General features: G+C 40.4%; 1 protein-coding gene across 4 annotated transcripts in view; it reads right to left on the bottom strand.

Annotated features, from left to right (window-relative positions):
- Positions 1-26,599, bottom strand: part of melk (maternal embryonic leucine zipper kinase) — a 93,775-nt gene that overhangs the window by 25,158 nt on the left and 42,018 nt on the right. For 3 of the 4 annotated variants that reach the window (XM_073023979.1, XM_073023986.1, XM_073024004.1), the window contains 5 exons: positions 20,782-20,880; positions 13,447-13,533; positions 3,888-4,010; positions 2,156-2,284; positions 882-1,107 (listed from right to left, as the gene is read on the bottom strand). In XM_073023979.1, the coding sequence (XP_072880080.1) occupies positions 882-1,107; positions 2,156-2,284; positions 3,888-4,010; positions 13,447-13,533; positions 20,782-20,880 (664 nt within the window). The remainder of the gene's footprint in view (positions 1-881; positions 1,108-2,155; positions 2,285-3,887; positions 4,011-13,446; positions 13,534-20,781; positions 20,881-26,599) is intronic. The other variant, XM_073023995.1, reaches the window with a different exon arrangement.

Raw genomic sequence — 26,599 nt, 5'->3', positions numbered from 1 at the left:
TCTCTTCCAAAGTTCTAAATTCCTTGTATTCTAATATGCTGGATAATTCTTTATTAATTGAAACTATATCTTCTGTTCCAAATAAAATATGCCTAAACCATAATTCCTCAAGAACTTAATTTCTGAAATCAACCACTATTTTATGCTGGAGTTAATGTTCATTTTGAACAAAAATAGTATCTTGCACATCAGTGTTAGGTGACCAGGTACAAAAATAGTGTTCCAAAACAGAGGTAAAAGATCATGTTTTGATCATTATTTGCAGTGTAATTGCAAGAATGCTTTACTATTTTGACATAAATAATGATCACTGGAAATTTAGCACACATCTGGTAATATATCATTAAATTATGTCTTAATTTCCCCATACCCCACCACCACTCAAAGGATGGCAAATCTTTGGAATTCCCTCTGTGAAAACCCAGACTGATGTCACTAAAATTTGAGTAATACACTTTCAAAAAGCATGGGAATCAAAGGAAATGGAGATAGGACAAAAAAATTGTGTTGAGGTGGTTGATTGGCAGTGATCTTGCTCCTTGGCAGAACTAGCTTGAGGGGCTGTTTAGCTTATTCCTGGTTTTATTTCTATGCTTTCATGAAGTATACTGATTTTCTGTAATGCAACATGTTTCATCTGTCTTGCTAGAAAATAGTGGTCACTATAAAGCAAATCAGTATTTCAAATACCAGAAAGAAATGTGGCAACAGTTTCATAGCTTGTACATACATCCCTACTGTTACACTCTACAGAACAAACAACTCTTTCTTAATCTATGAGTGCCAGACTACATTGGCTGGAAACTGAACCACGTGGCTGGACCACTTCCTGTTTCATAACAGACACAAAAACCTAAGATTTTAACAACTGAAGAGGTTACCTTTATTAGGAACATCTTCATTTCTTCTGGGAATAACTAGATTTTTCTTTTCACGGCTTTTCTGAACAACCGGTGTTCTGGTTTCAGGCTGCACAAAGTTATCGTTGACATTCATATGCACTTTTATTTGCTTTATATTTTCTTTGTTTCCAGATTTCATTGAAGCAAGCTTTTGTTGTTTATCCAAAGACTGAAAATTATCTTCTGAATGATCTTTAAGTGCTTGCTGTGTAATAAGATTAAAAAGTATTTTAAAGAAATCGATGAGTTAATCTCATGGAATTTCAAAAATACAACATGCCTGTGAATGATTATAAAGATTAGAAACATGAGCATCTTGACACAAAGACTGTTCCTACGAAAAACATACGAGCAGTTTTTCCAACAGTTTTAAGCAGACTCCATTTTATTGGCTGCACAAGATCCAACAATATAGAAGCAGCTTTCATATTGGGCATCGATCTGACCTCAAGTCAAAATTGAAGCAATTTGGTGCTTAATCACAAACGGAAGAAATGTTTTGGATAGTTTAAAACACTTCAAATGTACCAGTACAAATTGATTAAAGTTTGCAGTAATCAACATGTCAATTTGGTGGGTGTGTGCGCGCGCGTGCACGTGCATAAAATACAAATGTACCAGAGATACAAAGACAGACGTTACACACAGAAAAACAAATCTAGCAATGCATTGGTCTTCCTCATTAATTCAATTATATGAATGCCAAATATCACTTTATGATTTTTGGGGAATAACATGCTGAGCACGCAATATTGAAATGTTGACGTGATGATTCATCTGGTAATTGATTCACAAGTTGTAGAACTTCATTTTGATATGTTTAAATGGAGGTTAGCTAATTATTTAGTATTGACCTCAGTCAAGTTTATCAAGGAATGTTAACAGTAGAAAGCAGCTTTTTCTTCTCCACAAGAATGACATACCAATGAACATTTAAATACAATAACATCAGCCATCAGTATCAATCTTCCAGAGGCATGTGCTATTCCTGATCAAGATGTCACTGTATTATGCAAACAAACACAGATTACTCCAAGTTTTGCTGTTTTGAATGCACTTGTCATTGGCTGAGAAGTTAAGATCTCCGCAGTTTTAAGGATCCAGAAATGGCTGGAATCATGAGCAAAAATGCAGAACTTGATTCCTCCAAACACAAGAATTTATACAATTTGATATATTTTTATTGTTGGCAAAATGAAATTGTCAGAATGAAGTACCAGATCATAAAGAAATCTATGAAAAATTATGCAGACCTCTGTAACTTGGGATGAGTTTGTAAAAGGAAATTTCTCTTTGAGGATGCACTTATCGATAAAGTCCAGTGATCCACGTATGCAGGCTTGATCATCTTCCAAATCTTCGAAGTTTATATTTCTCTTTGACTAATAAAAAATAGGAGATAAATTTGCTACAAAATACAAAGATTAAATAGTAATGTGACCGCAAAAAGTAAAAATTACTCATATCACCATAAATTTCAAAGAAAAACAGTTCTTCAAAGAAGCTACATGATAAAATTTGCATTACAAACACTAGTTTGGCACAGTCATTACATCAGTAATATAAACATCTATATTCAAATGTACACCAATACTGATGCAAAAAGATGAAACAATCTCATAGGAAATAAACCACTTACAATCCGTTACACATTCTTCCACAAGATAATATCCTACTCTTTAAGAAAAAAACAACATACATGCCAATCCACTAATTATATCCTTCATTTATTTTCAAAAAGGCTTGTAATAAGAATCTTTCTTTTCTGGCGGGGGGTGGGGGGAAGAGTAGAGTAGATAGAATGCAAACAAGGATCAAATTTAGAATTTAAGCTCATAATTCTATTGGGAGACCAGGTTTCTCCCAATAGAAGGGAAGGCAAGAAATACAACTAAAAACATCATTAAGAACACCTTTTCTGAGATAAATTGTGGTAAACTGTCACCACAAGCAATGAAGAGGTGAGCAAAGATGAAGCTGACTCAAAGTATGAACCATGCTGGTGCATTGCAAAGTCATAACGGAACATGTTTGAGATGGTTTCAGAGTCGGGGAAGCAGTTGCAGTGAGCGATTCAGAGACGAGTCAAGGCAGGGGAGTTTCGATGTCTGTCCACCTAAACCAGATGCAAGGTAGGATTGATCTAAGCAGCAAGCTGATGTGGAAAGGTTGAGAATGGCTCTGGGCTGGGCGGCAAGGTCTAGGCTGAGAACTTATCACTGCAGCGGGGCCTGAGTGCTAATGTGGGGGACGACCTGGTGTTTGGACAATTTATATGCCAGCCCAGATAGACTGGAAAGGTAGGATGTCGGAGCCAGAGGAGAGGTCAGGCCGATTGCACTTGCTCTATTGCGACATTCATTCCTATCTCTGTGGCGCTCCTCTGGCTGCTATCCATTTTGTGTCTGCGAGTTTTGTGGCGATTTTCCCACTTTATGATGAACTTGAGACTGAGGCTTTGGGCCTACTTCAGCTGCTCCGGCATATGGGTTTATGGACTCAATTTGGTTCAAAACGCTGTTGCTTGCTTCTATCATTAGCATGATTTGTATTTTTTCCCTCTTTCTCTGTTCATTAGATGTTGGTCTTTTTTTAAAAAAAAAGTTGGGTTCTTTCGGGTTTCTTGCTTTTTGCCTGTAAGCAGACAAACAGGTTTTGCTGTAGGCTAGGAAGCTGCATGTCGCTCTTCTTCATGTGGTCCTTTTCAAAGACAAGCACTTACCACTTTTTTAGCAATGGATTATATAGGGAGTGGTCCCAGACAACTCCAGATCATCATGAGCCTGAGGTTCTTTTAAATTGGGAGTGGGATATGAAGGGCATGAAAATAGGGCATTAAAAATAAAGGATTTGTACCTAAAATAGTGATTTATACATTTTCCTCAAAAGTTGCATTTTAAAAAATTTTGGTAGTTGTAATATGCAATAAAAAATTAAGTTACTGTTAAAGACATTTTAAAATTAAGTCTTAAATTAACTCCTCACCTTCAATTCTGTTAGAGGTGTTGACACCTGCTGCTCAGCACAAGCGAATAAACGGACTGACTTTCCATGGCTTTTCTTGTGTAACAGCAGTAGATATGCAGCAGTTATTCTATCATATTTCCACTAAAACAAAATAATAAAAAACTTGATCTAATGTGTAATAGGAAGCTGTATTTGAACTAATACACGTTTCCAATAACAATTATGATTTAATGACACCGGCCACACCACAATTCACTACTTTGGCAGGTGGGGTAAACTAGGTGAGGGTAGCTGGTGGAGTTCATACCCTGGAGTGATAGGGACATGCCGGTCCTAGTATGCAAAGTTAGCTCCAGCGGACTGGACAGATGAGTTCAACAGTGAGATCCAACGATCAATACGGCAATATTTAGTGGAAAGCAAAGGGCATGACAAGGCACAAAAATAGTCATGGTCAACCAAGGAAAACCCAGTTGTGAAGACTACTTGTACCACTGGAATCGGACTTCCAAGCTCAAGAGAGGGGAGCGGCCTCAGTGCAATGGCTTTTCTACTTTAAAAAAAATATCTCCCGCACAGATTTACTGTCATTGTTGGATACAATGTATGGTCTCATAAGTTTTTAGCAAGACAAAGTAAGGGAGAAAATCTGGGAACTTTGGGCCAGTTGGACATTAATCATTAAGGAAGATGCTGAAAACTATTATTGGGAAATTAGTAACAGTGTGCTTAGATAATAACAATAGCTTTGGACAAAAGCAACACAAATTTATTAAAGGAAAGTTATGTTTGACAAATCTGTTAAGTTTTTTTGTGCTTTAACTAACAGTAAATAAGATTGAACCAGTTAATGTGGTGCTTATGAACTCAAAGAACATCCTCTACAACACTGCAAGAGACGATTAAGAAAAAGTGAAGGGCACAGTATTGGTGCCTCTCAAAGTTCAACTTTACATCCCCGTCGAGAGAGGTGGAAATGGGTAAGGCCTGCTAGCGGGGCTCTGATGAAGCTGTATAGGACAATCCCCTGTACAGTGTATGCAATGATTACAAAAACATTGATGAACTCCAACCGTACCATTGGCTTTGGATGATGGAGATGGGAGGTCGTCAATGGCCTGTGTTCCACTGGGAGCTAAGGGCCCATGAAGAAGATGCACAGTATTGGTAAAATACAGGCATGGATCAAGAATTGGTTAGCAAACAGAAACTGGAATTGGGAAGATGTGACCAATGGTGCTCAAGATGCTCAAAATTTTTAACACCGATTTTGTGAAGCCCTCAAGTGTAATTTATTTCTGCTTGCTGATAACAAAGTAGATCGCAGTGAGGACTTTTTAGAAGAGAGGCTTCGGGAGGGTATAGACAGGCTAAGTGATAAGCAAAGACATAGCACGTGAAATACAATGTGGAAAAATATGGGATCATTCGTTAAAAAATAGAAAGACTACTTTTATTTAAAATGGTGAAAGATTGGGAAGTGCTGGCGTTCAGAAAGATTTTGGTGTTGTACAGTTGGCCCTCCTTATCCGCGAGGGATTAGTTCCGGGACCCCCCGCGGATGCCAAAATTCACAGATGCTCAAGTCCCTTATTCAACCTGTCTCAATGTGGTGGACCTTAGGACCCAGCGGAACCCCAGACCTTATTTAACCTGTCTCAGTCAGGTGGACATTAAGACCCGGCGGCAGAGATCTGAATCCGCAGTGTTTCTGTTTGCGAAAATAATCATGAACACGATTAAAAATAAAGTGGAAATAATAAAGTGATCGGAAAGAGGTGAAACGCCATCGGTCATTGGAAAAGCATTAGACTACGTCAGTCAACGATCGGAACAATTTTAAAGGATAAAGTGAGAAAGGCTCTGCCCCAATGAAAGCTACAATTATTACTAAGCAACGCTGTGGTTTAATTATTGGGTTTGTGGAGGGGTGGGGGGGTTGGGGTTTTTGATCCTCAACATCAATCCGACACAGTGGAAAGCACACTCGGGAGCAATCAGTCCCGGGTCCCGAGAACTTCCATTCCTGAGCTCGGCGCTGAAACATATGCTCTTAAGTGTTTTATATGCATAGAAAGGTAAAATATATACTATATACTAAGACAAACGTTTGACTAACTGATGCTATATAATACCAGTTGTTCCTGTTCTCACTTCCTTAGTAAGAGAAGTTCCGATTTTTTTCAATCCCGATCCACGATAACCCATGCACATCCTCCCGTATACTTTAAATCATCTCTAGATTACTTATAATACCTAATACAATGTAAATGCTATGTAAAATGGTTGTTACACTGCATTGTTCAGGGAATAATGACGAGAAAAAAAAGTCTGTACACACTCGAACAACAAGTGCTGGAAGAGCACTTACGGGTTTTCGAGATTCGCGGTTAGTTGAATTCGCGCATGCGGAATTCACGGATAAGGAGGGCCGACTGTACACAGATCATGAAAATTAACATTTCAACAAATAGTCTGCTGTACCGTAATGTTAGAAATGTCTTGCTCTAATTATATACAGCTCTTTTGAGACGACATCTGTAGCATTGTTTTCAGGTTTGACTTTGTGATGGAGGGAGTATCATGAAATTTTATCAGATTGATTCTGGAATGACAGGAAAGGTCATCTGACCTGCCCTATTCTTCCTGGAGGCAGGAGGATTGGAGTTTGACAAGGTAGATGCAGAAACGATGTTTCCCTTGCTGGATCTCAGAAAAGCCAGATGTAAATAGCTTTTTAGATATTAGGGGAAATTAAGGAATATGAAGTTTGTGCACAAATGTGACAAAACCACATTTCTATTACCAGATCCCTCATAATGGACTACTATTTCCCTTACTACTGATGTCAAACTAACTGGTCTATAAATCTTATTCTTTCTTTAATCACAAAATTTTAATGAATGAATGAAATTTTTATTTCAGTCAGTACAAACAAAAAGCATAATTTTCAACGATGATTTCATAAAACAAAATTAAATAATAAAAATCTTTAAAACAGACCAAAAGGGTGTAGGCTGAAGCTGCAGATTATTATGCCTACTCCTCTTACTATACAAAAACATATTTGGTGTCAATCATCATAACAAAAAATTTCTTAATCTTTTAACACAAAATCCAATTCCATTTATTTACATTACTCCCATTAATTTTAAATCATGTATTTTATATTTGTTCATTAAATTTTTAAATAATTTTTTAAAACTTGTTAAGTGTGGTGCATGTTTTTAAATTCTCACTACAGCTGTTCCATAAATTCACCCCTCTGACTGAAATACAATGATTTTTTACATTAGTATTAGTTCCATTACATTAGTTCCAATGGTTTAGATGGGGCAGAGTTTGTTAAGTGTGTCCAGGACGGATTCCTGTCACAGTATGTTTACAGGCCGTCTAGGGGGAATGCCATGCTAGATCCAGTATTAGGTAACAAACCAGGTCAGCTCACAGATCTCTCAGTGGGTGAGTATCTGGGGGACAGTGATCACTGCTCTCTGGCCTTTAGCATTATCATGGAAAAGGATAGAATCAGAGAGGACAGGAACATTTTTAATTGGGGAAGGGCAAATTATGAAGCTGTAAGGCTAGAACATGTGGGTGTGAATTGGGATGATGTTTTTGCAGGGAAATGTACTATATGGACATGTGGTTGATGTTTAGGGATCTCTTGCAGGATGTTAGGGATAAATTTGTCCTGGTGAGGAAGATGAAGAATGGTAGGATGAAGGAACCACGGGTGACAAGTGAGGTGGACAATCTAGTCAGGTGGAAGAAGGCAGCATACATGAGGTTTAGGTAGCAAGGATCAGATGGGTCTATGGAGGAATATAGGGTAGCAAGAAAGGAGCTTAAGAAGGGGCTGAGGAGAGCAAGAAGGGGGCATAGGAAGGACTTGGCGAGTAGGGTAAAGGAAAACCCCAAGGCATTCTTCAATTATGTGAAGAACTAAAGGATGACAGGAGTGAAGGTAGGACCGATTAGAGATAAAGGTGGGAAGACGCGCCTGGAGGCTGTGGAAGTGAGTTGAGTGAGGTGCATTATGATCAGAGATTAAGGGAGCTAGGGCTTTACTCTTTGGAGAGGAGGAGGGTGAGAGGAGACATGATAGAGGTATACAAGATATTAAGAGGAATAGACAGAGTGGACAGCCAGCACCTCTTCCCCAGGGCACCACTGCTTAATACAAGAGGACATGGCTTTAAGGTAAGGGGTGGGAAGTTCAAGGGGGATATTAGAGGAGGGTTATTTACTCAGAGAGTGGATGGCGCGTGGATTGCACTGCCTGAGTCTGCGGTGGAGGTAGATACACTAGCGAAATTTAAGAGACTACTAAACAGGTCTATGGAGGAACTTAAGTTGGGGGGGATATATGGGAGGCAGGGTTTAAGGGTCAGCACAACATTGTGGGTCAAAGGGCCTGCATTGTGCTGTACTATTCTATGTTCACATTTGTTCTTATCCTTTGTTTTTGAAATATACATATTCCTCTCAAATCATGTTGACTTTCTCTCATTTTAAACAATCTTTGGATACTTTCTGGTAACTGTTCATTTTTTACTTTATATATAATTTGTATTATTTTAAAATCTATGAAATCTCTGAATTTTAAAGTATTTAGTTGAATAAATAGTGGTTTGGTTGGCTCATAATAACTTGTCTTATTTACAATAACTTTTCATTTCTTATATTGCAATTTGCAGGGATTATTCCAAAATACCGTAAATTTCAAAAGTAATCCCTTTATTAAAACTAGTTGGGTTTTATTCCCAGCTCAGGATCCCTTTAACTGGTTACCAAGTTTGTTAACCTGATGGCAAAAAAGACCAAACTAATTCATATTTAACAAGATGGGAACAATTTGGTCAAGGCTGGTTCCTATTGGCTTTGAATAACCAATCACTATATTAGTTTCAACTTTAAAACAACTTAAAACACAGACACATAGAAACTGGTTCTCACAAAGGGCAGCGAATACTTGGGATTTTCTATTCCAGAGAGTTCTCAGGGGCAGATCATCAGAAGAATTTAAAGAGGAGTGGGATAGATTTTTGAAAGACTGTGAAATCAAGAACCACGGGGACCTGGCACAGGGTAGCCCACTCCTTCTACCATTTTCTTGTGTTCTTAGACACAACTATACCTCACCAATTACTTTTATAAGAAGTAGGATATCACATCTCATTGAACCAAGAAATTATGCCTTGTAACCAATGATATTTAATATAGAATCATCATTCCTCTAATGTAGACATTCTGTCGTGCTTAAATTACTGCTACTGAAACAGAACCCAAATGAACCTCCATTTGTGAATTAAATTGAACAATGCAATGGTTTTCATTTAAAGAAAAGACTTAAGACAGTGGGTCATTCAAATTAGAAAGTAGACTCCACTTAATAGCATCCAAATTGACTGTTAGCCTTTAATGGTTTAGTTATAGCAGGTGTACCTTCAATGCAATAAAATCAAATGCTCAAGCTAGAACCAGGGGTTCAATTTCAAACTAATTCCGATAACCAATGACTGCATTCAGGTAGTAGAAACATTTATTTGAAAATCAAATATGCATTCGTGGATTAAAAATTGGTGGCATGATGAAATTGATACAATTGCGTGAAGTACTGTGGCTCCTTTGGAACTTGTGGGATGCTAGTGCAGAAATTGCAGGGGCTCCAGCAGCAGTATTTAAAATGTCCTTAGTCACTGGTGAGCTGTCAGATAATCGGAGGATAGCTAATGATAAGTTGTTTAAGAAAGGCTCTAAGAATAAGCTGGGAAATTATTGGCCTTTGAGCCTAATGTCAGTAGTGGATAAATTATTGGAAGGTATTCTAAGAGACCAGATACTAACAAGGGACACTACTTTTCATAGGGATCGCTTCCTCTGTGATTCCCTTGTCCATACCTCCCTCTCCACTAATCTCCCTCCCAGCACATGTCCCTGCAAGTGAGAGAAATGCTACACCGGCCCATTCACCTTGAGTCAAGGTCTCAAACTGTCCTTCCAGGTGATGGACACTTTACCTGCACATCCTGTGCTCCCAATGAGACCTCCTCTACATTGGTGAGACCAGTCATAAATTGGGGACAAATTTGACAAACACCTCCACTCCATCTGCAAAAAGCAGAATTTCCAAGTGACTAATTATTTTAATTGCTATTCCTATTCCCATTCCAACATGTTGGTCCATAGCCTTGTATACTGCCGCTCTTAGGGTGGACTTCATATTCCGTCTAGGTAGCCTCCAACCTGATTTCATCAATATTGACTTCTCCTTCTGGTAAGAATTTCCCTTCCCCACTCCCCTTCTATTCAGCTCTCTGGCCTCTTACCTCTTCTAACCTGCCATCACTTCCCACTGAGTTCCCTCCTCCTTCCTTTTCTCCTTTGGTCCATTCTCCTCTCCTTCTAGATTCCTTCTCCTCCAGCCTTTTAGTTTCCCCACCCCACCTAGCTTCACCTATCTTCTTTTAGCTTGTCCTCCTCCCACTGTCCCCCCACCACTCTACTAAACTTTTAAGACAATAAGACATAGTAGTAGAATTAGGCAATTTGGCCTGCTAATCATGGCTAATTTATCATCCCTCTCAACCCCATTCTTCTGCCTGTAACCTTTGACAACCTTATGAATCAAGAACATATCAACCTCCACTTTATATATATCCAATGACTTGGCCTCAACAGCCATCTGTGGCAATGAATTCCCACATATTCAGCACCATCTGGTTAAATAAATTCCTCATCTCTGTTCTCAAGGGAAGTCCTTCTATTCTGAGGCCGTGCCCCCTGGTACTAGACACTCCCGCTTTCGGAAACATCCCCTCTATCTAAGCCTTTCAATATTCGATGGGTTTCAATGAGATTCCCCCCCCCCCCTCCACCAATTCGTCTATACCCTTGTAAGCACATGCCCAGAACCATCAAATTCTCCTTCTACATTAGGCCTGTCATGTCTGGGATCATTCTTATGAATCTCTTCTAGACCCCCTCCAATGTCAGCATATCCATGTTAGGTAAAGAGTCTAAAACTGCTCACAATACTCCAAGCATGGTCTGACCAATGCCTTAAAAAGCCTAAGCATCACATTCTTACTTTAATGTTCTAGTCCTCTCAAAATGAATGCTAATGCTGCTTTTGCCTTCCTTACCACCGAGTTAACCCGCAAGTTAACCTTTGGGAGTTCTTGTGCATGATTCCCTAAGTTCCTTTACACCTCAGATTCCTGAATTTTCTCCCAGTTTAGAAAATAGCCTACTCCTTTATTCCTTCAACCGAAGTGCATCACCATACTCTTCCTGACTCTGTATTCTACCTGCCATTTCTTGACCCCTTCTCCTAATCTGTCCAAGTCCTTCTACAGACTTCTTCCTTCCTCAACACCACCCTCCCCTCTACCTATCATCATATCAATGACAAACTTGGCTACAAGTCCGTCAATTCCACCAATCAAATCTGTCCTTCATTTCTTTGTCCCACATTGCTATCTCTCTAATCTCATTTTCCAGTGGTCCAATATTCACCCTCACCCCTCTTTAATTCTCTGTAAATCTTTTCAAGTTCAAGTTTAATTTCATTTAAACATTCATGAATACATCCAAATGAAACAGTGCTCCTCACAGGTGCAAAACACAGTATCAACAGTCATACACAACACAAGGCTCGTACAAGATAGTAGTAAAACATAGAGTCACACTAAGTGAAATGCCCTGTAAATTGATGCTGCATGGCCATTACTGGCAAGAACAAGCAGATGAATGTACACATGCACACACACAATCCAGCTTGTCACTCCACTGATCAAACACGGGAGGGGCCAGACGCCAACCCAGCACAGATTGCCACACTACACCGACTCCAGCATCTCCTCTCCCAGAATGCTGCAAAAAAAAAGAAAAATAAACAAGCCTGCAGCTTGAGGCCTAGTCCTCGCTACAACCAAAGCCACTCAGCTCCCTCGCCATCTGTCTCACCAATAAAGAGAAATAGACTTGCAACATTTTACATTAACAATGTCTAACAAGATCCTGCACTTGCAAGAGAATCACCCAAGACAATCATTTGCATTTAAACTGTACATAGTGTTTGCACACCAACTCCAGTGCTGTCATCCCTGCTAGTGTCCCCTTCCAATCAATTTTGGTCAGCTCCTTTCTGGTGTCTCTTTAGCTGCTTTTACTCCACTGTAATTTTGATACACCTGGTTTTATCATCTCCCTCTCAAACTGCAGGGTGAATTCTATTATGATCACTGCCTCTTAAGGGATCCTTTACTTTAAACTCCCTAATCAAATTTGAGAAAGTCTGCAGACGCTGGAAATCCAAGCAGCACACACACAAGTTGCTGGAGGAACTCAGCAGGCCTGATGAAGGATCTCGGTCCAAAATGTTAAATGCACTCTTTTCCATAGGTGCCCAAATTTGGTTCATTACAAAATATCTAACCCAGAATTACCATTTCCCTAGTGGGCTCAATCACAAGCTGCTCCAAAAAGCCATCTTGTAGGGATTCTGCAAATTCCTTCTCTTGGGATCTAGTACCAACCTGATTTTCCCAAGCTACCTGCATAATGAAATCCCCAATGAGTATTGTAACATTGCCTTTTATACGTCTTTTCTATCTCCCATTGTAATTTGTACCCAATATCATGGCTACTGTTCAGAAGCCTGTGTAGAACTACCCTTATAGTTTCTTTACTCTACACACCAGGATTCAACATCTTCTGATGCTATGTCATCTCTTTCTAAGGATTTAATTTCATTTTTTACCAATAGAGCCACCATCTGCCTGTTCTTTCAATACAAAGTGTATCCTTGGATGTTAAGCTCCCAATTGTGATCTTCTTTCAGCCACAACTTAGTGATGCCTACAACAATCATTCCTGCCAATCTCTAACTGTGCTACACGGTCAGCCACCTTATTCTGTATACTAAATGCATTCTAATATAACACCTTCAGTCCTGTATTCGACACCATTTTAAAATTTGCCCTATGTACCTACTACTTAGTTTAAAAGGCACACTTCAACCCAATGCACTAACTGCAATTTTCCCATTTATGCCAACTGCCCCATCTTTTGGCCTATCACTCGGGTTCCCATCCCCCTGCCAAATCAACTTAAACACTCTCCAAAAGTTCTAGCAAACCAGCCTACAAGAAAATTGATCCTCCCAAGTTCAGGTGTAGCCCAACCTTTTTGTATGGGTCATACCTTAATAATACAGTAGTGAAGTTTCTGCAGTCGAGCCACAATAAGGGACATAATAAATTTTTTGTTGTTAGACAGAGATTTAGCATTTTTATGAAGAGCTAGTCATATGCTAGACTGTTTGCTAAAAGAAAATAAAAAGACTAACACTTAGATTTAGTTAAGCATCTATAACATTATAGGTGTTAAGATAAATAAACCTGATCACCTTAAATTTTAATGGAGGTAGTAACGCTGCAATAAAAGGTGTTAAATCTTCCTTTAATACTGAAAACAACAATAAAAAAGACAAATGTAATTCAGGCTCTAGAATAGGACGAATTCATTTAATGAAGATCAAAAATGAACAACTTTGGAGGGAGATTCATACCTCTGATACCAAGCTGGACATGTGCTTTTTGGAGCATTTGAAAAACACTGACAGCTCTGTAATGCAGTCCTCATCAAGACGGTCAATCTAGAAATATAAACAGTCAAGAAAAAAAAAGTTAAGATATAATATAGTTAGAATGTTGTTCAATGTGTTAAGTTTACATTGTATAAAATGCATTCTGTAACTTATATTTATGGTAGATATTGCAATATTACAAAACCTAAAACTTGTTGTTTTGAAAGAATACATAGAAACATTAACGATCAGACATTACAAGTGGAAGTAATATTTTCCTTAGCTTCTTTATCTTAGGTCGTCACTTTTTTAAAAAAGTTACTTTAATACATCACAGATCTCTTGGTGCCCTTGTTTCATTGATGTCAAGGCGTAGAATATAGGAAAAAATGCATATGATTTCAAGCCAGACTACAGAAAAATACCTATAGATGAGATGATTCAATTTTGATTAAATTATATCGATACAAGGGTTACTTGTATCAGAATCAAACCTGCATTTGATTCTAATCAAGTTTGATCAATAATCAAGCTTGTGTAACAAGTTATTGTTTTTTTTTGTGTGCCATACTCTGCCAGAACCTCGGCGACCACTTTTTTTTTCCAAGTGGTTGTCTTGGAGGAAAGATTCTGTGAGTGGTCCCCCACGTCCTTCTCACAGCGCAGTTTGTTGTTTTTTTACAAGGTTGAGTTGCAAGCTCGACACCCAAGCTGGCATGGATGGAAAGCGTGTCCGGAAGCAGCCCAACTGATGTCACTGTGCCACTGGCCAGCACTTTGTTTACTGACTTTATTTTATGAATAATTTAATTCCTGTAAAACCCATTAGATGATTTCAATGTGAATATCTAAATTAACCCATCAAAATAAACCTTGCAACATCTGCAACCTTTTTCAATTTTCTTTTTACTTAGGCCTCTAACAGTTTTAACTATCATTATATCTGTTTTACACAAAGGGGAAGGAATGTGGTATTCACTTGTAAAATTGATCCAAATGGAAGTTTTGAGATCAACACTTTTAGGTCACAGAATAATACTTTGCAACAGCTACAATTTTTATAAACACAAAGTACACTGCAGATGCTGTGGTCAAATAGACACGTACAAACAAGCTGGATGAACTCAGCAGGTCAGGCAGCATCCGTGGAAAGGAGCAGTTGACGTTTCGGGCCGAGACCCTTCGTCAGGACTAAAGAAGGAGGGGGCAGGGGCCGATAAAGAAGATGGGGGGAGGGTGGGAAGGAGAAGGCTGGTGGGTGCCAGGTGAAAAACCAATCAGAGGAAAGGTCAAGGGGTGGGGGAGGGGAAGCAGGGAGGGGACAGGCAGGAGAGGTGAAGAAGGAATGTAAGGGGAAAGCACTATGTGTAGTAGAAGAAGGCAGAGTCATGAGAGAGGTGATAGGCAGCTGGAGGAGGAGGCAGACTGAAAGTGGGATGGGGGAAGGGAGAGGGAGGGAATTACCGGAAGTTAGAGAATTCGATGTTCATACCAAGGGGCTGGAGACTACCCAGACGGTATATGAGATGTTGTTCCTCCAACCGAAGTTTGGCCTCATCATGGCAGTAGAGGAGGCCATGTATGGACACATCCGAATGGGAATATGAAGCAGAGTTGAAGTGGGTGGCAACCGGGAGATCCTGTCTGTTGTGGCGGACGGAGCGTAGGTACTCGACGAAGCGGTCCCCCAATCTGCGTCGAGTCTCGCCGATGTAGAGGAGGCCGCACCGGATGCAATAGATGACCCCAACAGACTCACAAGTGAAGTGTTGCCTCACCTGGAAGGACTGTCTGGGGCCCTGAATGGTGGTAAGAGAGGAGGTGTAGAGACAGGTGTAGCACTTACGCTTGCAGGGATAAGTGCCAGGTGGGAGATCTGTGGGGAGGGACGTGTGGACCAGGGAGTCGCGGAGGTAACGATCCCTGCGAAAAGCAGAGGGGGTAGAGAGGGAAAGATGTGCTTAGTGGTGGGGTCCTGTTGAAGGTGGCAGAAGTTGCGGAGGATAATATGCTGGATCCAGAGGCTGGTGGGGTGATAGGTGAGGACAAGGGGAACACGGTCCCTGTTGTGGTGACGGGAGGATGGGGTGAGGGCTGAAGTGCGGGAAATGGAGGAGATGCAGGTGAGGGCATCATTGATGACGGCAGAAGAGAAACCACGATTCTTAAAGAAAGAGAACATTTGGGATGTCATGGAACCAAAAGCTTCATCCTGGGAGCAGATGCGTCGGAGACGGAGGAACTGGGAATAGGGAATAGCATTTTTACATTTGGCAGGGTGGGAAGAGGTACAATCAAGGTAGTTATGAGAGTCAGTGGGTTTATAGATGTCAGTGGACTGTCTGTCTCCAGAGATGGAGACTGAGAGATCGAGAAAGGGGAGAGAAGTGTCCGAGATGGACCAAGTGAACGTGAGGGCTGGGTGAAAGTTAGAGGCAAAGTCGATGAAATTGACGAGCTCAGCATGGGTGCAGGAAGCAGCACCAATGTAGTCGTCAATGTATCGAAGGAAAAGTTGGGGAGCAGTACCAGTATAGATTTGGAGCATAGACTGTTCCACATAACCCACGAAGAGGCAGGCATAGCTGGGGCCCATGCGAGTGCCCATTGCTACACCCTTGGTCTGAAGAAAGTGCGAAGAGCCGAAAGAGAAGTTATTAAGTGTGAGTACCAGTTCCGCCAACCTGAGGAGTGTGGTGGTGTTGCGGAACTGGTGAGGTCTATTGTCCAGAAAGTAGCGGAGGGCTTTGAGGCCTTCTTGATGGGGAATTGAAGTGTATAAGGATTGGACATCCTTGGTGAAAATGAAGCGGTCGGGATTGGGGAACTGGAAGTTATTGAAGAGGTGGAGGGCATGCGATGTACTTGTGAGTCTGGTGGGGTAATTTATTGCATCCAGTGCTCCCGACGCAGATTGGGGGACCGCTTCGTTGAGCACCTCCACTCCGTCCGTCACAACAGACAGGATCTCCCAGTTGCCACTCACTTCAACTCTCCTTCACATTCCCATTCGGATATGTCCATACACGGCCTCCTCTACTGCCATGATGAGGCCAAACTTCAGTTGGAGGAACAACACCTCATTGGATTGGATTGGATTGGATAGTGGACTACTTGACAGATAGACCTCAGTATGTGCGGTTGGGAGACTGTAGGTCTGACACGGTGGTCAGCAGCACAGGAGCGCCGCAGGGAACCGTACTCTCTCCGGTCCTGTTCACCCTGTACACATCAGACTTCCAATATAACTCAGAGTCCTGCCATGTGCAGAAGTTCGCTGATGACACGGCCATAGTGGGGTGTGTCAGGAATGGACAGGAGGAGGAGTATAGGAAACTGATACAGGACTTTGTGATATGGTGCAACTCAAACTACCTGCGTCTCAATATCACCAAGACCAAGGAGATGGTGGTGGACTTTAGGAGATCTAGGCCTCATATGGAGCCAGTGATCATTAATGGAGAATGTGTGGAGCAGGTTAAGACCTACAAGTATCTGGGAGTACAGTTAGACGAGAAGCTAGACTGGACTGCCAACACAGATGCCTTGTGCAGGAAGGCACAGAGTCGACTGTACTTCCTAAGAAGGTTGGCGTCATTCAATGTCTGTAGTGAGATGCTGAAGATGTTCTATAGGTCAGTTGTGGAGAGCGCCCTCTTCTTTGTGGTGGCGTGTTGGGGAGGAAGCATTAAGAAGAGGGACGCCTCACGTCTTAATAAGCTGGTAAGGAAGGCGGGCTCTGTCGTGGGCAAAGTACTGGAGAGTTTAACATTGGTAGCTGAGCGAAGGGCGCTGAGTAGGCTACGGTCAATTATGGATAACTCTGAACATCCTCTACATAGCACCATCCAGAGACAGAGAAGCAGTTTCAGCGACAGGTTACTATCGATGCAATGCTCCTCAGACAGGATGAAGAGGTCAATACTCCCCAATGCCATTAGGCTTTACAATTCTACCGCCGGGACTTAAGAACTTTTTAAAAGCTATTATTAATGCTTTTTGAGATAGTGATTTAGATGCATATCATATTTTTTACTGAGTTAAGTATTGTATGTAATTAGTTTTGCTACAACAAGTGTATGGGACATTGGAAAAAAGTTGAATTTCCCCATGGGGATGAATAAAGTATCTATCTATCTATCTATCTATCTATCATATACCGTCTGGGTAGTCTCCAGCCCCTTGGCATGAACATTGAATTCTCCAACTTCCGGTAATTCCCTCCCTCTCCCTTCCCCCATCCCACTTTCACTTTGCCTCCTCCTCCAGCTGCCTATCACCTCTCTCATGATTCTGCCTTCTTCTACTACACATAGTGCTTTCCCCTTACATTCCTTCTTCACTTCTGCTGCCTATCCCCTCCCTGCTTTCTCTCCCCCACCCCTTGATCTTTCTTCTGATTGGTTTTTCACTTGGCACATTCCACCCTCCCCCCACCTTCTTTATAGGGCCCCTGCCCCCTCCTTATTCAGTCCTGACGAAGGGTTTCGACCCGAAACATTGACTGCTCCTTTCAACGGATGCTGCCCGACCTGCTGAGTTCATCCAGCTTGTTTGTACAATTTTTATAATCTCTTGGTCTCAACTGTTTCAGAAATCTTCAGCAAATTTTACTCCTTATCTCAAATTTTTGGGCAGTGATTTGTGAATTCTGCAGAGCAGATGTTGATTACCCAAACAGCTTGTACTAAAATAAATAATTTGCATGACAGCTTTGAGATGAGACAATTCTACAGTGAAAGGGGGAATGAAATGTATCATTTCAAAATGATCCAACATGCATAGAAATACACGTTTACCCAACTTGGCAGCTTAAAATTCTGATGATAATTCCCCACCCTTTTATGATCTATACCACCTGCCTATCCACTGTAACCTTGTACATTGGTTTTACTTCTTCAAACAATAACCCTAGAAACAAATTTCACAGGTTCGGATCTCCGTGAATTTTTTTATTGATTATACCAGCTCAATCTGCATTTCCAGTCTTAGCTGTAATCTACTGAAAATAATCTACAATCATTAGTCTTATCTTTTACAATAAACCAAAACAAAATTAAGTGTAAAAAATACTTGGAGCTTTCTTTTGTTTTTGAGTTTCGTCATCCTTGAACCTCAGTGAATACTGATACAAAGTCTTCCCACAGAATTGCTTAATTCAAATGACCTTCTTTCAAAAGTTTTGGTGCAAATTTAAATGCTACCATGCTACCATCTACCTCAGTTTATTTGAAGCCGACAAGATTACTTTAGGTGAGGTAGGGATTCAAGCTCTCCCATAATGAAATGTCGTATCATTTCCTACATCTCAACTTTTGGTTTTAATTCTACACAATTCTGCATTCTATCTGGGATATAGATGCAGAAGATCATTTTGTTTTTAAAAAATAATAACTGAAAACAATAAATCAAAACACTGTACTTCATAGACAAGAAGCATATAACCATGAAACAGGTTATTTAGTTCAACTAGTCCATGAAAATGCTTATAAACCACAAATCTCTTCCACTGATCTTCTTTAACATGAACTTTCATTTCATTCCCTCAACCATTTAAATCTCTTTATACTACTCATCTCATCCACAATTCTATTAGCCACATTCTAGTCACTCCTTAGATAATGAAATTTATCCAGAATATCCTATTGAAATTATTGATGCTAGATTCCCCATATCTCCTTATGAGAAAACAAGCTATTCAGCCCAGAGTTTATACTGGCTCTCAGAGCAAATCAAATTTTACAACATACATAAACGTTCCTCACTCACATGCCCATTAACTCCATCCTGACTCATCTACACAATGACTAATTTACCACGACTAATTAACCTACCAACAAGAATGTCTTTGGAATCTGAGAAGCCAGAGTACCCAAAGAAAACCCATGCAGATACAGGGACAAACAACATGCAACTCTACACAGACAGCATTGGAGGTTAGAATCAGATGTTGATTGCTGGAGCTGTGAAGTCCAGTCCAAGAAAATTTCACTAGCTTGGATAAGATAGACCAATTTCACTTAACTTGATTTTACAGAATCCATATTAGGAGACATAAAACACTAAAATAGCAATAGGATCTCAAGAAACAACCGTCGGATTTTCTTAAAGGTGTTTGTAGAAACAGAATATATACTTTCTATATATTTTTTAATAAATGGTCACATTCTGATTAGAAGGCTTTTAAAAATTCTTAGATACACAAAATCCCAGAAGATGTAATTCCAAGCTTCAAACAAGAGAAAATCTGCAGATGCTGGAAATCCAAGCAACACACACAAAATGCTGGATGAACTCAGCAGGCCAGGCTGCATCTATGGAAAAAAGTACAGTCGACACTTAGGGCTGAAACCCTTCAGCAGGACTAGAGAAGAAATGCCGAGGAGTAGATTTGATAGGTTGGGGGGGGGGGAGGGGAGAGGGGAGAGAGAAACACCAGGTGGTAGGTGAAACTTGGAGGCAGGAGGGATGAAACTAAGAGCTAGGAAGTTGATTGGTGAAAGAGACAGAAGGCCATGAAGGAAAAAAAGGCTGTGGGGGGGGAGGGTAGGAAGGAGCATCAGAGGGAGGTGATGGGAGGGCAAGGAGATAACATGAGAGAGGGAAAAGGGGATGGGAAATGGTGAAGTGGAGGGGAGGCATTACTGCAAGTTAGAGAAATCGATGTTCATGCCATCAGGTTGGAGGCTACCCAAATGGAATATAAGGTATTGATCCTCCAATTTAAGTGTGGTCTTATTGTGACAATGGACATATCAGAAAGGGAATGGGAAGTGGAATTAAAATGGGTGGCGACTGGGAGATCCACCTTGTTCTGGCGGATGGAGTGTAGTTGCCCGGTGAAGCGGTCTCCCAATGTACAGGAGGCCACACCGAGAGCACCAAACAGAGTATATGACCCCAAGAGACTCACAGGTGAAATGTCGCCTTGCCTGGAAGGGCTGTTTGAGGCTCTAAATGGTAATGAGGGAGGAGATGTAACCTCAAGCTTACAACTGTTACAACATAATGAATTTAATGTGTTTTAGAATGTGATTGTCATAGAGTAGCACATCACAGATACAGGAACTTTGGCCTAAACAGTCCATACTGACCGCACTGCCATCATTAACAGGCGACTGCCTGATAAGCAAACAAATACCAAAGTTGAATAATTTGCAACTTGTATATTCTCTGATCAAAAAAATGCATGTTGAACCTTTCAATTATTACCAATTATAAACTTAGAAAGCAAATCATATGGTAGAGATCTCAATAATTAAGAATTGTACTTTTAATATTAAATATGAAAATCACATTTTATTTATGAACACTCACTGGATATCTGGTACGCCAGTCAACTGGGCAGCCGTAATCTTGCATTAACCAGGGGTGGGTTAGAAGATGTTTTACAGTGATCCTCTTCTTTGGATCTACCTGTGAGAAGGAATTAGAGCTATAATGGCCTTCCAAATACCTTTGAAAACGCAAAATAAATCAAACAAAATTTAAAATCACTTATATGTCTTCAGATCCAACTTAGTTAGTAATTAAATTTTGAAAACTTAAATTTAATGTGAATATTTATCAGTGTAAATATTTTGAATTGCTGATGTTTGGCAACATAATTGTCCTTGCACTTCAGCAATGTTAAATTCAACTAATTGAAGGTGCTCCGGTGAAAGATCTGCACAAATCAATGCATAGTTTTCAAATTCTATGTTATAAATGTCCATGTGATAGAAATTTTTAGAAGTCACAATTCTTTGAAAATGTTGAGAGAAGAATAATTACATATTTATTTTAAATAATCTATCCAATTTACCTTTATCTCAATCATAGATGCTCAATTGTATTGGATAATTAACGTACATCTCAAACTAGCCTTTGTCGAACCATAAATTAAGCTGTAGGCATCACTCATGAGACCACTTAAGCAGAGTTGCAGGATTATATTGATTCAGGTAAAATACTGACAGTTGATATTATGATAGTGGATTAGAGAACTCAGTGAATGCATGAATAATTAAATATTTTGTTCATACATATTATCTATGTTTAAGAACACTGTGGATGGCTAAAGAAAAAATTGTGTAAGCCCTGGCATTATTGTTAGCCACAGATGATGTTGCAGTAAACTGAAGGGTAGCAAATGTGCTTTTATTTGTAAGGGCAACAGAGAAATACCTGGGAACTACAGACCAGTAAGTCTAATATCTGTAGTAGGTAAATTACTGGAGAGAATTCTGAGTGATGAGATACATGTACATCTGAAAAGATAGGGTTGATTAAAGATAGACAGCATGGTTTTGTGCATGGAAGAGCAAGAACTTGTTGAGCTTTTTGATAGTGTAAAGGATGAAGGCAGGGCAGCAGATGAGGTTTAAATGGAATTCAGTAGATCACATGGAATCCAGGGACAACTGGCTACGTAGATACACAACTGGCTTGTTAAAAATCAGATGATGATGGTAAAAGGTTGCCTCTAAGACTGGAGACTCCTGACTAGTGGCGTGTTCAGGGGCTGGTGTTGGGCCCCATTTTTTTTTTTAAATCATGAATATCAACTATTTGTATGAGAATGTACAAATCATGGTTAGTAAGTTTGCAGATGACACGACAACAGTTGGTATAGTTGGTAATGAAGGTTATCAAAAAATTAAGGGAGGGGGACAATCTTGATCAACTGACTATGTAGGCCAACATAGGCAAATGGAGTTTAATTCAGATAAATGTGAGGTATTGCATTTTGGAAATTAAACCAGATAGGGTTTTCACAGTGAATGGCAGAATCCTGAGGAGTGTCATAGAACAGAGGGACTTTGGAGTACAAGTACATAATTCGCTGAATGTGGATTCACTGGTAGGCTGGTCAGTGAAGGCAGCTTTTTTATAGAACATAGAATAGTACAGCACAGTACAGCGCCTTTGGTCCACAATGTTGTGCCGAGCCTTAAACCCTGCCTCCCATATAACCCAAACATGAGGAAATCTGCAGATGCTGGAAATTCAAGCAACACACACAAAATGCTGGTGGAACGCAGCAGGCCAGGCAGCATCTATGGGAAGAAACACTATCGATGTTTCAGGCCCAAAACGTCGACAGTGCTTCTTCCTATAGATGCTGCCTGGCCTGCTGGATTCCACCAGCATTTTGTATGTGTTGCTCCCATATAACCACTCCACCTTAAATTCCTCCATATTCCTGTCGACCCATGTATGACATGGCCATGAGTATTATAGTTAGGTGGTGTTGGTGCAGTTGTATAGGACGTTGCTGAGGTCAAAGGTGGAATACCGTGTTCAATTTTGGTCACACTGTTGTAAGAAAGATGTTATTAAACTGGAAGGAGTGCAGAAAATAATTACAAGGATGTTACCAGAATTTGAGGGACTGAGTTATAGGGAAGGTTAGGCAGGCTAGGACATAATTCATAGCATAAGACAGGAGTGATCTTATAAATAGAGGTCGGTTGTTAGTCAGGGTCTACCATTGATGTTGCCACCTAGTGGTCTACGTGTCAGTACACAAACCGTACACAAGCCAGGCAGTATGATATGGAGAGCAAGCTGTTGCCCATCCGGCATGCCCCTCCCCACCCCCATGCAGCTGATGAATCCAAAGAAACGGCAGAGACCAATACAGTTCGGCTCCAGTGGCATCGTAAAAATTGCCAGTCAGCATTGAACTCAATGTAGCATTGCCTTAGGGACTCCAGAGGTGATCTTATAGAGGTGCATAAAATCATTGGGAGCATAGATAGGCTGAATACATCAGTCTTCCCCCCCCCCCCCACTGCTGCTGGGGAATCAACAAGTAGAGCAAACAGATTTAAAGTGAGAGGGGAAACTTTTTAAAAAATATATAAACACGAAGGGTGATATTAATGTGGAACGAGCTTCCAGAGGAAGTGACGGAGGCAGCTACAATAATGATTTTTAAGACAGTTGGACAGGTACATGGATTGGAAAGATTTAGAATGGGCCAAATGCTGGCAAATGGGACCAGCCTGGATGGGGTATCTTAGTTGGCATGGTCTAGTTGAGCCGAAGGGCCTGTTTCTATACTGTGTAACTTTGACTCCCCCCGCCCCCTCAACCCAAATTTCAATTATCCTGGATTATTTTCCCCTAAGCAAGTGCAAAATGATTTACAAATTGGGATGTTTTGGGAATTAAATCAGGATGGTTACTACATTTCATTATAACATATATCTGTATTTCAAATTTGAAGTGCTTTTGACATGAATGTTTCTCCCCCACATCAATGCCTCATATCTACAACTTGTAATATTGCTCCAAACACACCATCTATAAAGATTTTCAACCTTTTCTGAATGAACCCCAATACAGCATAAGATTCGTAATATAACACAAGAAGAACTGACAGGGTAGATGGTACCAGGGCGTTTTTGGTGGCTAGAGAGTCTGCAATTAGTAGTGACTGTGATTATTCACTGCAAGAGTCCATTTACTTAAAAATCATGATGAAGCATTTTCTTCTCTCAAAAGTTAAGAATCTTTGGAACTCTAAACCAAAGTCAGCTGTGGATACTGAGAACTTAAATATTTTAAGGATGTGAAAAAGGGTAAAATCAAGGCTTTTGGATCAGGTAGATAAATGGAGTACGTTGTCGCTGAAGATCAGAGCACCCATGAACTCACTGAACACTGCAGTAGGCTCAATGCCCTAAAATTAATTCCTAATCCTTATAAATTCATGAAATTCATAAACTAAAATTGTGAATTAGCAATCATTTGAAGAACAGAAGTCTAACAAAATGTCATTTATTCATGATTTTCCTCGGCCCAAGAGATTCTGATCTACTGTCTTGGTAAACAACGAAATACAATTGAAGCAACACACACAAAATGCTGGTGGAATGCAGCAAGCCAGGCAGCATCTATAGGGAGAAGTACAGAAGGGTCTCAGCCTGAAATGTTGACTGTACTTCTTCCTACAGAGAAGGGTCTCGGCCCGAAACGTGGACTGTACTTCTTCCTACAGAGAAGGGTCTCGGACTGAAGCGTCAACTGTACTTCCTACAGAGAAGGGTCTCGGACCAAAACATGGACTGTACTTCTTCCTACAGAGAAGGGTCTCGGCCCGAAACGTGGACTGTACTTCTTCCTACAGAGAAGGGTCTCGGACTGAAGCGTCAACTGTACTTCCTACAGAGAAGGGTCTTGGACCAAAACATGGACTGTACTTCTTCCTACAGAGAAGCGTCTCGGCCCGAAACGTCGACTGTACTTCTTCCTACAGGGAAGGGTCTCGGACTGAAACATCGACTGTACTTCCTACAGAGAAGGGTCTATCTATCTATCTATCTATAGAGAAAGGTCTCGGCCCGAAACGTCAACTGTACTTCTCCCTATAGATGCTGCCTGGCCTGCTGCGTTCCACCAGCATTTTGTGTGTGTTGTTTGAATTTCCAGCATCTGCAGATTTCCTCATGTTTGCGCTCTTAAATACAATTGAAGTAAAGATTTCCTTCACTTGATGAAATAGCAAAGCAAGATGACTAAACAACATTAAAATTATGTAGGGTCAAGTATCATGATAAATCTGTGGATTATTCTAATATTAAAACATCTCTGCTGTCAAAAAACAAAACATCTGTAGAATCAAATTCAAATAAATTTCAAAAATCAAGTTAAGTCAAGCCACTTTCATTGTCATTTTGACCATAACTGCTGGTATAATACATAGTAAAAATGAAATAACGTTTTTCAGGACCATGGTGTTACATGACACAGTACAAAAACTACACTGAACTACGTAAAAAAAACAACACGGAGAAAGCTACACTAGACTACAGACCTACACAGGACTGTGTAAAGTGCACAAAAACAGTGCAGGCATTACAATAAACAGGACAATAGGGCAAGGTGTCTGACCAGGCTCTGGGTATTGAGGAGTCTGATAGCTTGGGGGAAGAAACTGTTACATAGTCTGGTCATGAGAACCTGAATGCTTCAGAGCCTTTTCCCAGACGGCAGGAGGGAGAAGAGATTGTATGAGCGGTGCATGGGGTCCTTCATAATGCTGTTTCCTTTGCAGATTTGCATGTAGTGTAAATGTTCATGATGGCAGGAAGAGGGACCCCGATGATCTTCTCAGCTGACCTCACTATCCGTTACAGGGTCTTGCGATCCCAGATGGTGCAATTTCCGAACCAGGCAGTGATGCAGCTGCTCAGGAGACTTTCAATACAACCCCTGTAGAATTTGATGAGGATGGGGGGGGGGGTGGGAGATGGACTTTCCTCAGCCTTCGCAGAAAGTAGAGACGCTGCTGGGCTTTCTTTGCTATGGAGTTGGTGTTGAGGGACCAGGTGAGATTCTCCGCCAGGTGAACACCAAGAAATTTGGTTCTCTTAACGATCTTTACCGAGGTGCCATCAATGTTCAGCGGGGAGTGGTCGCTCCGCGCCCTCCTGAAGTCAACAAACATCTCTTTTGTTTTGTTCATATTAGTAGACAGGTTGCTGGCTCTGCACCAGTCTTTGATCTTGATCTTTAGCCTTTTTTTTAATTTAAAAGGTATTAGAACAATCTATAGAATCAGGTGCTCAAAGGTGCTTTGATACACTTCAGTATCTTAGTTTCATAGCAAGTGGGATATTTAAACAGTGCTGTACCAAAATTCCAACTAGAAATAGGACAATCTAAGTAGGCAATAATCCCAAGAACAAGGTGGTCACTTTTCTTTCCTTTTTTGCTAGAGTACTGCCCGATCTTCATAGCTGTATAATATCTACATATAAATCAGGAAAAGTGGTCCATTATTGTTTTACACTATATTGTTATTGAATATAGCTTAATTAAATAGCTGTAGAATACACCTAGGAAAAGAATTAAGTTACCCGTTTTTAGATTAAATTCTATTTTTAAAAGAAAGCAAAAATGAAAGATGTATCAGTATTTTGGATTGATGCTGATTCTCATGAATGTTGATTTTCTGACATGACCGTTGTATTGCAGAGGCTATACTTGCCAAATGGCAGTCTCCGAGTTTTGGTGTTTTTACAGGTATCTTTATATCTGGGCTATCATACAGAGCCTATACCCTTACATTCCCATTTGGGAAGCTCTAAATCCATTTTTGTTGAAGAGATAAATTTTGCTGAAGGTAAAGAATATTTGCAGTATT

The sequence above is a fragment of the Hemitrygon akajei genome, chromosome 2, assembly GCF_048418815.1.
Source record: "Hemitrygon akajei chromosome 2, sHemAka1.3, whole genome shotgun sequence".
NCBI lineage: Eukaryota > Metazoa > Chordata > Chondrichthyes > Myliobatiformes > Dasyatidae > Hemitrygon > Hemitrygon akajei.
Note: the sequence above shows the minus strand (reverse complement) of the source record. Positions and strands in the feature narration are given on the sequence as shown.